The 15,727-nt window shown below is 40.6% G+C and overlaps 1 protein-coding gene and 1 long non-coding RNA gene across 4 annotated transcripts in view; both read right to left on the bottom strand.

Moving 5' to 3' along the window:
• The window catches only part of LOC111269436 (uncharacterized), a 100,975-nt gene that overhangs the window by 76,714 nt on the left and 8,534 nt on the right, over nucleotides 1-15,727 (bottom strand). Inside the window, exons 1-2 of one of the 2 annotated variants that reach the window (XM_022849025.2) lie at nucleotides 12,056-12,716; nucleotides 11,269-11,892 (exon numbers count right to left, since the gene is read on the bottom strand). The exons of the other annotated variant lie outside the window; for it this stretch is intronic. Coding sequence (XP_022704760.1) covers nucleotides 11,269-11,421 — 153 coding nt within the window. The 5' untranslated portion in view covers nucleotides 11,422-11,892; nucleotides 12,056-12,716. Of the gene's footprint in view, nucleotides 1-11,268; nucleotides 11,893-12,055; nucleotides 12,717-15,727 lie in introns of those variants that run through there. 2 annotated transcript variants of the gene reach the window in all.
• LOC147752249 (uncharacterized) lies at nucleotides 247-2,874 on the bottom strand. 2 transcript variants are annotated; one of them, XR_015314593.1, is made up of 3 exons: nucleotides 1,853-2,874; nucleotides 1,345-1,530; nucleotides 247-638 (listed from the first exon to the last, which is right to left on the bottom strand). It is a non-coding gene; the product is annotated as an uncharacterized LOC147752249 (long non-coding RNA). The 2 variants fall into 2 exon arrangements; XR_015314592.1 differs by lacking the exon at nucleotides 1,345-1,530.

The raw sequence follows: 15,727 nt of genomic DNA, 5'->3' as shown, positions 1-15,727 counted from the left end.
TGCATATAAAAAAAAGACTAAATTGAAAGCTTTTACATGTTCAAGATGATATAAATTTGACTTCAATATGAGAAAATGTTGAATTCGACTCTAACTAGCTTTCATTAGATGAGCAATCCAGATAAAAACTGGAATTCAGCTCTCATTAGGTCAATATGTATTACCGGAAAATTTTGAGAACGTCTATTCCGTTTAGATTTGTAGGAAATATCTTAGGGCATCGACCGTTTCTCTTCTATATACAGGTTATGAATATTCAAACCATCGCCTTTATTATCATTGATGTATTTCTTGTATTTGGGTCCTATACCACTATTTCAAAAGTCAAACTGATGTAAAGCCCAGTAATGATAAAACGTATTTGACTAGAAATGCTTTGTCCTGCTTTTCATCTGTTCTAAACGCTGCCACCACCAAAGGCTGAAGGACCGTCAGGTCTTGTTTTTGTAAGTGATTTTTCGTCGCCATTCGACTAGCTTTCAGCATCGTTCAATTCGAGGCTCCCACACATTGTCTTCTCCAGATCGAAATCTCATTGACATTTTCCTAAAAGGTGACGTGTCCCTTTAGTGGAACAGTTCTTCAAGTAATGAAGCCTGAAGCACCCGCATATTTTTCACACTCACTGGCAAGAATACCTGAAGTTCAACATGAAAGAAGCTTTGTAGATCCCAACTAGCGTGCGGATATAGTTATGGTCCACAGTATTGTGCTCAAGAGACATGTTTATAGAAATTGGCAATATGATATAATTAAATGGCGATAGTTAATCAATAAGACAGCAAGCATCTTAACAGTACTATTTACTGCTTGACTCAATCAACTCCGAATTTTTAATTAAAAAAAAAATGTAATCTAAAGGCACTGTACCAGCAGAAGTTTTTTTACCAGACTATTTTTTCTTTCCGGCCTCTAGTCGGAAGACATCAAATAAACGTCTGCGGACCGAAGACAGATCCATTGCTACCATTGGGTACGGAGGCAGACAGCAGTAAGATCACATACGATCGAAATACAAAAAGGCTCAGCCGTGCTGGCAAACGACTCTCAAATTTTAATTATTGGCAAAAAAAAAACTGAGAAAAACATTACTAAGAGTGATACGATATACAGTACGGAAAATACAACTATCGACTAAGCTATCCAAGAGCGGCCCTTTGACAAAAGTCTGTGTAAACACATGAACTAGATTCTGATACGTAGTAAGCTCGTCAGGGAGCTAGTAGGGATATACGGGGAGTAGCATTTTCACATATGCCCGCCCACTTGTCTATATATACGTATGTTTTTGGGGACACTAAAATTTGGCTATACTCATTGTAGGTTAGTTAGGCTATAACTTACAAGGAGCACCCCAGAAGGGCACGGGGCAACTCATCATTATAATGAGTTCGTCTATCATCCATCGAAAGCCTGGCGAGGTTTCATCTTAATCCTTAAGCAAGGCAGCTTTCTGTTTAGATATTTTAAGCGTATTGGTTTAGCGACTAGTTGCCATTGCGAACGTAGAGCCAGCAGTATCTTTTAGGGCTAGAAGTACACACAGTGACCACCCGTATGAATAAGTATCGCACTCCAGCAAAAGTGTAAAGGGAATTTCGTTGATTCAGGCCTTCTATCAGTTGAATACTGTGGGACTATCTTTTTCTTAGAAGCTGTTTGGTTGAATTGCAATGTTTATTGTTATACGCAGCTTTACACTCCATACTCTTGCCGTTTAAGCGTAATATACAATCATTAAATGGCCACGAATAAGATTAACACTGCTGATGTTATCTCAGTCTGTTTATCATGAGGCTATTTTTAGATATATAGGTATATTTTTGTGCATGAAAAGGAATAATCGAAATACCGTAAAAATCATCGTTGATCTCAGCGTGTGCGACCTCCAACGCTCGAAGAAAAGGAAGGCTTTGATCTAAGATACTTGTCAAAATACACGCTTGCAGTGTATCTTAACAGTCTAAATTTAATCAGTCATCCTCTTTCACGAAGACTCGATCAACCAGTTATTTTTATATTGCTTTATGTGTAATTAACAAAATCTCCGTCATTAACATTTAAAGCACAAGCCCGCACGAGCGTCGATATCCAATGTGCACTTCTTTTTTTACTTGTAATAACTTATTTGTAGCGTATTTGCGCAATAGACATTTCGCCGCTAGGACAAATAATGCATCTAGTTTTCCTTGTGCATCAACTGCGCCTTTTCAACGATTTTCTCTATCCTGAACACATTCACATTTCTATTAATAAACATTTTCACCAAACCCAATACACGTACGGTCATTAACAGAAACAGTTACAAAACACCTCTTCCAATAATAACTACGCGCACACAATACCGACAAACACTGCCGTTTGTAAGTAAACAAACCTATCCTGTCAGTTGCTACGTCACAATCATCATTTCATTGTCTTTGATGACTTGAGCAGATCGGGTACGCGGTCTTATTCTGCGTCGTCTATCAGACAAACAATACGATACACTTTTACGAGCGTATCTCGTGAGCCCTATGGCTCAGCAATCGGATCATCTCCGCTATCTATTATCGCCGATAGCAACTGAGAGCGAGCGAACGAGCTAGCCCCTAAGGGTAAGCGTTAGCGCGAGCTAGTTGTTGCACTGTATCAGTCCCCCTCTTGTTTCTTTGCATTCGCTCAGTCAATAATCCACTACACGAACAAATGGCATACCGAATATCACTATTATTACAAACATCTTATTAACTAACTCTGCGTCGTTGACAGCGTACTGCCCACCCCGCCGACCTGCGTTCGCACGCCAGAAAACTCTCTGGGTTTTTTGCGTTTCCACGTGCGATCGCCATCCCACGATTTCTTTGCCTCTCTCTCCCTTGCCCTTTTCTCGTTTTCTTCACACTGGTTTTTGCTTTGCCGACCATTCTCGGGCCGCCCTTACTGTTGCCCTCCTTCGTCAAGTCTAACCCATCTGATCTCGCAGACTGGTGCTAACTGAAGCTCTCGGAACGAGACATCGTGATAATCTATGGCTACCGAAAGCTGCCGCGCACCGTATCAGCAGTGACCAGAAAAGAAGAGCAAATGTCCGAGAAGATTCAGCAACTCTTCGCGCGGTTCGGGCCTAACTCACCGCCGCCGCCGCTACCGTCGCACACACTCAAGAAGGTTAGGTAGACACCCAAGAAGTGGCCGTACACCTCTTTTCTGGCCTGACGTTTCGGCGAAGCTGCTAGCGGCCCCTGGAGAAGCTTCTCAACAACTGTGGACGGTATTGGTCATGGACCATGGGCAACAACAGCACTCTTTAAAAACTACCCTAAGATCAAGCAACAGCACTGTTGCCATACCACTGTATTTTGTTGCTTCTTCCGCTGCTGCATCGCTTACCATTGTATCCTACACGATACTGTTAAATCTATTTTTTGCTGAAAGAGTTCTTATGAGAGAAGAAAAAAAGGAAACTTTGAATTTTGTACATGTTACTTTATTCATGTATGATTGTACTGATTGTATGACCTATCTCAAAAGTGGTTGGTCAACTTCACCCTATTAGGCTTTAGAAGAATTCTCTCTGTTTTTTTTGCCAATCATGTAAAGTACTGCATTGTCAAACTAACTTAGGAAATCATTGTTTATGAACTGACAACGTAATTTTTTTTATTTTTTTTTTACAGCCCCAGACCCCGTGGTATTTTACCGAGACAAATAAAAAATATTTCTGTTGATGCAAAACATAGGATAGTAGCGCGTAGTGCTAGAACTAGAGTCAATGGTGCACTGTTAATATATCTTTATTTAGTAACCGCTGATGAACGAAAATCATATCCTTCCCGAATCTCGGCTCGTGCAAAGCTCTGCGTGCTTGATTTCTATGAGGCTTTTTTGTGATACATGGGAAAATACGACTTCTGAGACTAAGAGATCGATCACAATCAAGTAAATGAAAGTCATCTTTGAAGCCATTGATACAGTGGCGTCGCGAGACAACCACAGGGGCGTAACCGGAAGTTACTAGAGCAGCGACTTGGGGTACCCGACACCGATGACAGGAAACGTACCTCATATGAACTCGCACGATGGGCTTCGCTATTTTAGGTGTAGTGTTTACAGAAAATGTGCCAAGTTGTTTCATTCTCCTAAGTTATAGATTGTTTCGAATTCATTGAACTTGACCTTCAAGTTATTAATCATTACAATTTCTTGTTTGATATAACAACAAGACATCATTATTATATGAATTAAACAGAGAAGACTAATTTTTAGAAAACGTTTCTATCCTACCGTGACGATAGATCTACAGACATATTCAATGCTGAATGCTGCCGTCGAACATATATTTCTTACTACCGACACGGGCAAGATGCTTTTCGAATTGAACTCGGTGCTTTTGTATTATCATTTATGCAACAATGATTGATGTAAACTGATTAATTCAACATGAATGCACATATATTAACCAACGCAACACAGATATGAAACGATCCTTTATAACCAAATGTGTTTTAAGCAGCTTCATGTACGTGCACACGTATGTGTACATGGATTGAGAGACTGACAAAGTTAACCATGACATCATTTCAAGAAGCTACTAATAGTTCAAACGTGCATACTGTTGCATGTGCATGCTTAAGTCAACTATTGTTTTACTCCTGTCTTGACAACCATCGTTCAAGGTTGTGTGCCGGTTGGTTTACCTGGTCAGGCTGGAATGAGGCGAAACTCCTGCCAGATAGTATAGCGTATACACATATAGAAAAGCATCCTTCTTATTTTTTTCTTCGCAAAAGAGAAAGCGTCTAACGGAATCGTTCAGGTCGCGTCGAAAGTCACCCTTCGCTAATCAGCGGTCCAAAAGGTAGCTCTCGTGAAACTCGAGATTGACGTCGTCATCATACCGTAGGACATTGTCATTTAGAGGAAAGATAAGTCTTTATATTTTCTCCTAAGGGCCATCACGACGACACGTGGTAGCTGAATCGATCTGATTTCTTTGCACACACGTACTCACTATATAAATATATATATATATATATATATATATATAATTACGTCATTGACAAAAAGAACATCAACATGTCAATGTAATGTTACACTTGTAAGTACCTGGTAGCTTTCTACATGTTAACTACGCCGGGTTCTTTATCAATTGCGCTTGGTGAAAGGGTTTTACGCGCAATACATGTGATACACTTTTAACAATTGGATTTGTTGACTGTGGTTAGAATTAGCCGCACAACTAAATTCGTAGTGTGAACTCGTAGCGACTAAAGAACTTGCTGTTAAGTAACTTGGGACTCATGAAGCTACAAACTTGTTCCATACATGGCGGAGGATGAAATTTACCGACGACGGTGCGGAAACTTTGATAATGGTTATCGGGAGCACTTACAAGCCTTCAAAAGCTTCTACCTTCGGCAATCATGACTCCTTACCGTCAATAAGCCGAAAGCGATTAATACTCAGTCATAGCAAACTGCAAATTGGCATTGGTGTAAATGTACGTTTCTTTTTTGTCTTCCTCTACATATATATGTAAAAATATCCCTAACGGTCTCTAAATAATGCCAACCAGTATTTAGTGTTTACTTATGTTTTTAAATGAATTGCAAATAGCATACTTCGGAGGGAGACATTAAAAACATCTACGAGAAGGAACTGACAAGTCCAGCGTATTTTGGCGAGAATAGGAAGACTCAGCCGAAAGCAAGTTGATTTGCTAATGGATCTTAGGGCGGATACGGGGCTATCTATTTAAGGTTTGTTGCCCGAAAGCACCAGCGCCAATCCGATCACGAAAAAAAGCTCCAATTGGCTTTAACGCAAATCTTTAGTTTTTGGACGGCCTAAATAAATTATGTGTTGGGTTTTACGTCCGATACTGTCATTGAGTTTCCCTTGCGAGTTGTCAAAATGGGTATCATTCTTACTGATCTATCTTTAGGAACAGTTTTGAATGCAAAAAAAAAATGCAGGAGCAAAAGGCTTAAACAGATATATAAAGTGTACGTTCCTCATAAAAGTGTCATCGAGTCCAGCCGGGATGAACAGAGAGAAAGAAAACGTGAGGGGCAGCCTCTCGGTCGTATTTTATACGCCGAACTCCCCGCATTGACGTATGTACCTGATCTAGACGCGTGTCAACTTCGAATGATCAACTAAACCTATGAAATTTAGACTAGCTATCGCATAAATATATGCTTTTTAAATAAATTCCCACTATTTTTTTTCTAGAATCTCTATTCGGAATTAGCCAAAGTGCAACACATAATTTCTTATCTCAATGACGAGCGCGCTTTACCGAAGTAATAAGGCAGGCGGCCCTCTTGTGGTTCTCAGTCGAACTGTTCGTATCTCTCGGTAACGAGAGCGTTAACTACTTGCAAACGGCAAGCTTTAGTCGTTGGTAGCTATCTTCAATCGTATGGCCTAAGCACGCTGCCGGTCGACATGTACCGACGCGTGCGTTTCACTGTTACCAATAGCAACGGCGTACATCTGCGTAGTCTTGCGACGTGCCGAACGCGCTCCAGAACCGCTCTTGCTGTTATCAAAGTTGACCTTGACTCCCTGTATGATCTCGATAAGTTTTGAGCTAAGCGGATGATATCATTCGGTATATGCTATCCGCTTCGGAATGGATGACGCAACAGTTAAAGTTAGCGGTGATAACTTTAACTGTTGCGCCGCCAATGCCTCGATGAACAGCACGTTTATGTAAATACGAACCATGTCGTTAGATGCTGTAGAAACGGGCAGTATATGGCTGATTTTGAGTTTCAGATATCACAAACGTTTTGGACAATGTATCTTTGAGTACGAGTAACGTTGATTAAGTGGCACGAGCTAGCTTAGATTGACCAGTTGCTAAATATAAATAAATTTGGAACATAATTCCAGATATCGACATCGAAGGTTGAGCGATATACTTAGGACGCGATTAGGTTTCTCGTGTTTCTTCTAGGTGAGGTAATTGGAAAGCATCATTTGCGCGCAATTCAGCTCGACATTAGCTGATTCGATAAGAGCCGTATCTCGCTAAACATTCATGTCTGTTAGTTTAATAAGCAAACCTATCGCAAATTTTTGTTTAACTTTAACGCGATTTAGAATTCATTATAAAGTAGCTAAACGGAGTTCAGGCAGTTCGGGCACTATAGTTTAACCTGAATCCCATCCATGATAATTTAATGTGTCTGATCAGTCTGGCCGAATACACACGGTTCACTTCATGCTGAAAGCGTACCTGTCTACTGGAATACCTAACGGCGATGCTGGACGTTCAAATAGGAAGTTCAATTCAAATCAGTTGAAACACACCTACTAAGTGTCTATTTGGCATTATTTGATGAGTGTCGACAGGAGTTTTTAAAAATCGGAATTGTGTTGGACATCAAGCGCTAGTATCTATCATAGACATAAGATGATGCTAACTTTAGGTTCCATAATGGGCCATTCCCGTGCCTTGCTTTATAAGCGGAAGAGCTTTTTCAAGTCACGATGCAATTGTACCCTAAGACATTGCAAAATGTCCTAGAATGATTTATAATTTAAGCTGTAGCTCTTTGTGGTTGTTGTGCTGCTGACACAGAAAGTCATTAAAAGTATCCTGTTGGCCTGTTTTTGAAGGCTGGCTCGTTGACTGGCCTAGGCTACAGGTAGCATCTCAAGTCAAGGACCCTTCAGATTTTTCAGAACAGCTAGTTAGCATATATCAGTCAGCAGGCACTTGCTGTGCCTTAAAGACTTAAGTTCGTTTCAATGATATACAGTTTAATATTTCAACATGTTCTCATCCATTCTGCGAGGACAAACATATAGACTCAGGAAACGATCGATTGCCTATTGTTGACTTCGAGGCGGATCTAATAAGTAACCGTACAACACCATCTTGCCTGCAACGATTAGGTGAATATGTCTGTATTTAAAAAAAACAATGATACACTATCGTATAAAATAGTGCACTTACTTTCCATAGCACTTAATCCTATTAATGTCTGTAAGTTGAACGATCACCCTTGCTATTATGGAAACTTTCGAATATATTAAGTACAAAAGAACAGCGTTTTGTTATACCATCATTTATCGATAAAAAATATCGTGTTAAAGCAATTGGTCTCCTTATTCGAAATTTACACAGAGTTGCACAAAATATATATATATATATTATTTATATATATTTTATATATATAAATACACAATATTTGATAGTACCCATTACAATTTACCTACCACCTCAAAAGGCAGACACGAGGCTTGATCAAGCAGAAACAGATCGTATCGTTGGCAGATACTTTAAACCCGGACGCCCTGAAAATACCTCAGTACTTTCTTCTGGTGCGCTCGTACAGCATCGCGTATGACTGAGCGGTTCCATTTGCCTGTTTTCATTTGCGTTGTGCTTTATTTTCTTGAGCCTCACGCCCACTTTAGAATTACCTCCAAGGGGTTCATTGCCATAAATCAAATTGTAAGGTCGCCGTTTAGGTTTGGCCTATTGAAATGCTGGCTTTAGGTGACAACCATTGCTACTTCCTTGGACTATGTCGGATTCTTTACATATGTCGGGAGGGTAATACCCATACATCTCTTACGGGTCTGGCTATAGAACCGCGTAGATTAAAATATTTCCTGTATACCAGGCATGCATCGATGTAAGAACACAATAAAATCTTGAAAGTTCCTTAAAGAGATGGTTGCACCGTACAATATGAGCCACTCCCATTGCGAAATCTAAAGCGTGTATATTTCCTAATGTTTGTTACTCTTAGAATGTCATTTTGTTCATATGGCCGAATCTAGATAGTCCCGAAACCTGCACACACTCAAGATTTTTATACATCATTGTACAGAATGTCTTCCATAGGGTTGAGCGAGAAAATAGATGCCATAGTGCCTTCATACGAATCGTATTGTTAACTGCGGCACTACCATATATACCTGTTTCCAACACCGCTGTTATCTGAGGAACAATATGTTTATATTTTCGTCCAACCTTGAAAAACAGACATTACAGACCACTGTTTCAAGTTCAGACCTGATCGTCTTTGTAGTAAATGTATGATAATTTTGAAAAATCACTGCATGTGATTAAATTGAGTGCAAAATATACAGATGCTCCCGTGAACCTAGCGCACTGGATTTCCTTCTTAATTGCCCCTTTTCCTGTACGCCACCGTCGTTAATTAAAAGTATGGTTCAATTAAATTCCTATAACACTGGCTAATTTGTCTGACAAAGAAATTCATTTACAGCTCGATAAATGATGTCGTAATTAAGACACATAAAATAGTGCGTAATACACAACTTTATACAGAGCTCAGTGTGTTACTAGCTTACGTCAACACACATTCGGAGACCCGGTCACCGTAGAAATTTGCAGAAAGACTTATCAAGATGCCCTAACAATTTCCGTAGACGACAACATATCTATACTCTTTAGTACACAATGGGTACGCTCATCGCGTATTCTACATGTTAGGTTTAGGATTAACGCACCCGTAGACATGGATCGACCTCTGTAAAGGTTCATGAAGCTGTATGGAGGAAAGCTGTACGGAAAGACAAACATTTACTGACCAGAAGCAGAACAGCACGTGCCCAATTACCGCAAACACATAGCGTCTGAATAAAGCGATATCAGAATCTGCACTGTCTCTCTGATCACTGCATTGTGAATAGAGTTTAAAAAAATGGCACGTACTACTAGCACATACTGCTAATAATGTTATCTGGGTTAAAATGTAGCTCGGTTCGATCAGTGTCGAATACGCTGAGTCTATGAATATTGTCGCCCAGGCCAACAACCTAGCAGAGACGCGAACCGCGTTTACTTAAACGCTATCTACTAACTATTACAACAATACGCATGGGCAGTTTTCAACATGTCCGCGAAGTGGAACATTCACCGTCGAAATAAGCTTGTTTATAGGGGCCATAACTAGAAGAAGAACTCGTAGAGCTTTTTCCTGTGTCGGCTGGTGGATCAGTTGTTTGAGTTAAAGTTGTTGATGTGATACGCATTTCAATCACAAACACCTGCCCCTTAATTGTAAAAAACACTTAACTGTTTTAGTTTTCGGTGAGCTAGCGTTTAAGGGCCCTCTCTAGGTCATTTACTTCAGAAGCTTTGGTGGCCACTGAACATAATATTACTATAGAGTTTCGATACTGCAAATTAACAGTAGCAGACCACCTAGGCGTGCCATACTACATATGATTGTACAAGTATCTTATATATTACACTACTTGTATCACAGTTATTATCGTAAATAATAAATATTGTTATTACAACATGATTAAGTCATGTTGTCAGTAAGTAGCCGAAATTGTTGAAATATACACATGGACAAACGTTTCGCCACAGAACAGCCTTTCGGATTCATTGTTTTTATCGTAGCACGTTGAGGGAAAATCAGCCACATTGTGTCCAGCCTGATTCTAGATAGTATCCCCTGTGCGCCCCGTATTATATTATGTATTAGTACCACTCATCTTGAAAACTGCAATTTGATTGGTTTGTATTGTCTACTACCTGATAAATCCTACAAAAAGGAATCATTAAATTTAGATAATCCGCCTTTGAATCGATACGTATAGATATCGTGACCAATTTAATGCAATTGTCACATGTGATGATTTTTTTCGCACTTCGAGCGGATGCAGCGGTCAGAGCTACAGGAGCCTCAGATAACTGGCTTCACCGCCAAATAGAAACGGTTTATATAAACAACTATAGAGCCACTTATCACCGTATGTACTGCTCTGATCCTGTGATCTGTTACAATGACTGCAGGTAGAAGATGAATTGTGTTACGCTATTAAGTACCTTGCTGGTCCTCCTAAGGTGATAATAAATACACGTCGAACAGGAGAACTTCCAGGCGATAACACAGACAGTTGCACTGCTGACGGCTAACTAGGTGGCCTAACTGTATATTGGTAGTGACCATTATCGGTCCGTAACTTTCAACCCACTTTAAGTGGTGCAGAACTTTATTAAAAATGAATATCTGCGCATACAGCTCCGTGTTTCGTACGATAGAACTACACGTTCGGACGAAGTTTAAAATATGTGCCGAGTTTATACTTCGTTTATTGGTTTAAGTAAATCAATAATCAGGCCTCTATGCTGAAAGAAGCGAGACGCGGGCTTTTCTCTACCGTTCATTGTTCTTATTAAAAGTGGCCATATACAATTAAAATATTCTAGCTTACACTGTACATTTTCAAGCTCTGATCGATTGTGTTTCTACGCCTATTGATAACGAAAGCTTCAACGTATACCTGATAACTCGCCAAAATGGGTATTATTCCACTAGGTATTCCAGATGCTTTAATAGTAATTGTTTTACACAAGCTATATATCACAGGACTGACACAAATCTCTTGTATCCAATACCTATGAGCGCAATCATTTATAAAGATTTTCCTGTACATCAGAAGCTAACTGTGTAAAAGCTATCTCTCGTAAGCTGACTTTACCACGAAGCGGTAGAATACGAGTGTCAGCGATGCTATCAGTTAATATTATCTTTATTGTTATCATAAAAATGTGCTTTCCCTCTAGCAAGATTCTGCTTAAGACAATAGCCATTTGGGCATTCGACGTCAGTCATCGTCCTGCTTTAGCCCTACTTAATGGAGCACCAGGATCGTACTAACTTTATGATGAGGAACACCGTTGTTCTGAATAACGCACCAATAACAACACAATCGACCAAACGGGTAGCAAGCGCTGGCATTAGCCATGCTGTTTTGTGATACAAAATCCACGACCTTGCTAAGGCATACTGTATCCATCTTTGGTCCAGCGAGGTCAGCGATTGTCAAGCTCAGACGTAGCACGATTAGTCTTACAGGTAACCACAGTACACTCTGCGCCGCAGGACTAAACAGAACATAGGCACACTGGAGAAGAATAGGACAGGTATATAAATATACACAGCCGTTAGATATAGATAGCTCTTGGACAATCAAGGTTTGAAGACCTTCCGTTTACACAGAATCGAATGAGTTCGCGCTATAAGTCACAATTGAAGCACTAGCGGTTGCCAAACATGCGACACTATACCTATTCAATTTGACAGTGTTCAGCGGTCCCTTTCGATGTCCTCCGATTAGCTCGACCGGAACGTGTAACATTGCATTTATCTTTCTAGTAACCAGCTGACCGCCTGATCCAGCTGTTACAATCCCCTGCTGTCGGCGGCCATCATTTTCAGCGGAACGAATAAGACATGAGTTCACTGGCGCCACTGCAGCTAATAATGGCGCAAGCGACGATCGCACATCACGTCTTCCTTTAATAGACTTTGCAGGAGACAACAATAGCAGCGGCAGCGACAAGATCTAACACTAACCAGCCAAACGGCCGGCAGGATGATCTTTTGGTCGGCGATTCTTCCGTAGATGGCAATGACCACTGGAGGGAGGAGATAGGTCATAGGACAGGCAGGCGTCCTACATCAATAGCCAGCCAGCCAGCCAGCCAGCCAGCCAGGAGACTGCTAAGTAACTTAGTTGTACAAAATCTTGCTGAACAGGTAGTTGTTTTCGAAGTTTTACAAGTGCCACAGACTAATCTCCCGCTGGCCTACTATGACCGAAATATACAACAATCAGCAATTTTTTCCCACCACACAGGCATAACGTACATTTCCATAACGCACTTTCATGTGGCATTAACGGTCTACTTGTTATTGAGTTGATACACGTGTGACTATGTTCACCCTGACGGATAATTATATATATATATATATATATAATTAACGGTCGATCCTAAATTGGTTTCTCTGCTAAATCGAGTTACGATGAGTAGAAGAAAAGTGAGAAGAGAGAACCCACTCATGTGATGATCAATAAACCTTGTCAAAATCGTTACCATAGAGCTGTTAAGCAAGCTGTCATACCATAAGCTGTCAAGCTTTACACGAAGCGAAAACACAGTCGACTCTGTTATCGCGTAAGCAGTTTCTTAAATAAACTCCGAAGTCTTCCCATTTTGGGCATACGTTCGAAGCGAAACTATATATATACATATATATGTATATAAATATGGTGTGCGCATGTTTCAACGGATATTTATTCCTAGCTTCATGCTTAGTACGAAGCAGGTCTAATTGTTATACTTACAATGTATACATAAAAATAGATAATGTTTCAGCAACAGCGGTTCTACGGCGCAATACTTAAATAACTGCCATAGCTCCCTATCGACTCCCTGAAACTATCTTACATCTTCGAATAGATCGCGAAAGAACGACGTTTGAGATTTCATTTTCTATTATATAGTATTCGATATAGCTAAATGAAGATCTGGCGAAGCCCACCAACAGATATGGGTCACAGTTATTCATCAGGACATATGCATCACACGATTGGACGAAAAGCATAGCTGGTTCTAATAGCTATGGCCACCCACAACCCGTGCATCTTATGAAGAGTATGTCGACGCCTGACGACAGCCCATAATTAGCGAAAACCCGTTTTTTTGTCAACTAATCGTGTAAGCCTATCAGGACCATACGACCCGATATCAATTACATGTAATTAGCTACGGGTGGTTGCTTCATCTTTACTGGCAGTCCACCATCGTTTTTTTTCGTTTCGAATGGACTAGGAGTCTGCCACAGCAACGGGAAGGTGCTCACAATTAGTTCAATGACTGCAGCATCCGATCTAACTCACGTCGATCATACAAACAGGAAATCTGCGGGATACAAGCTGTGATAATAGAATCTTGAAGAAGATAATAGGACAAATGATAGGATTGAGAGACAGTAGAATGAAAGCTTTTCACCGGTACATCTATACTACTGTGAAGATATAGGGGGACGTTGGATACACGCTGTACCAATAAGAATCATCGTGATATACAATGACAAGACTGACAATATCCGCCAGTTACATCATTGTTATCGAAGTTTAGTAGGATACCGGCCAGAATGGCTTATTGAACATCGTATACCGTTCATTATATTCCCCTTGAGGACCTTAGTACAAGCAAATATAGATCAGTGTTACAGTTAGGATTGCAATAGTGATCCGTTTAAACTGCATCATTATTTAAATAAACAAACAACAGTTGTTGATTTGTATTTTATTTGTAATATCATTTTTTGAGCCCTGCCAACATTACTAATGTTACTGAAGCCGCTCGATGTAAATGAGCATGTCCTGTTAACCAAGGTTCGCTTCACAGACCGTTGCTCTACCGGCGTTCGTCCTCTGCCTTCACTTCATGTGAAGTAATAAGACCAGTAATTGTCTTCCATAATTAAGCCAATCAAGAGATCCGTTCGGTCTTTCGAATACATTCGTAATATTAGCGACATAAATGATTTGCTCCATGAAGATAGAAATACATTAGCTTCAACGAATGCGAAATCGGATTCGATGCAAGTACCAAAGTTACTGCGCAGTAAAAGCGCGGACGCTCAGCGGAAGAACTCTTTAAGGAGTTCAGGGCGACCAAGTAGCTAAGCGTTTCCGAAATGCATGTTCTGCCGTTTTGCTTTAGAGCAAACTGACCCCCATCTGTTAGCTGGGTTTTCTTTAGCCATATTGCCACGGTGCATTACTGTCGGACCGTGCTCTATTTCCGCGATGCAACTTCGAAACTGACTCATTTGAGGTTCAAAACCAAAACGACACACAGCATTGACTTGTCCCAACGTTTTCCCAAGTGCGATAAACACGAGCAGCTACCCTTTTCTTTCTTAAAAAACGACAATACATCGATTTTTTCAAATTTCACGGCGAATAGATAGATCTTGCTGCAAAGACCAGCTCTGTTTATTGAAGCCTGCAAACGCTATGATCACTGTGTGGCTGAACTGCAATAGGATTTCATACTGGTCAGAAACGTTTTTCCCTAAACAATTCGTTTGTAAATTATTCTTCTGTTGTCCAGATACCGCAGCATAAGTAATACATAAATCCCACCAGAACTGGGGGTTGATTTCTTTTTTAATGATGCAGCACATCGAATGGGACTGACCCACCAACTGCGCAGCTTTGATAAATTGTAGTCAAGTCTAAGTTGCTATCGCGATTGTTTACCGACGATGTTTCCGGATTTTCCCTCCACGAGACTGCATGGTGTGTCGACACCGTGTTTTGGCTCCTCCAGGCATTTGTCCTACTTAGGCCGACAAGTCTTATCAATCAAAGAATGACTAATTACATCACGTTCAATGTTAAGCCTGAATGATCGCTCTGACCCAGCCGCATAGCTCACGCGGACTTGGGCGATGCGAGCGTATATAAAAAGGTGCTTTCCAAATTGAACTCATCAAGCGGCGATGGTCCTTTAAACAGCTGTAGGAGCACATTAAACTAAAAAACCCTGCTCAAAAAAAAAAATCTCCTCTTACTTATGGAAAGTATCTACTCTGGAGCACTTGACGGAAACAAAGTCTGTCAACGAGGATGATGATATTACTGTTAGCATCGCCGACAGCTGAGTCTACGCGACAGTTGCGCCAACGAAACGTAAGTTATACTGTTTGAACGAGTCGGTACGTTAAATCAATAGATGACCGTTACCATTATCTAGTTCATCCTTCCACCAGTGCTGTGGCTGCGTCCATGATCACGTTGACCCCTGCCATTGTATCAGCGCACGGCCTAATCCTTGAAGTTCCGATGGAGCTCAAAAACTACAGTAAATGCATGGTTCGTTTTGTACTGTTACAACCGAGTTCCATAGCGCATGTTCACGTCGTAATTACGTTGAGCAGCT

The sequence above is a fragment of the Varroa jacobsoni genome, unplaced genomic scaffold (genome assembly GCF_002532875.2).
Source record: "Varroa jacobsoni isolate VJ856 unplaced genomic scaffold, vjacob_1.0 scaffold_1386, whole genome shotgun sequence".
In the NCBI taxonomy this organism is placed as follows: Eukaryota; Metazoa; Arthropoda; class Arachnida; order Mesostigmata; family Varroidae; genus Varroa; species Varroa jacobsoni.
This window is presented reverse-complemented; position numbering and strand designations above follow the sequence as displayed.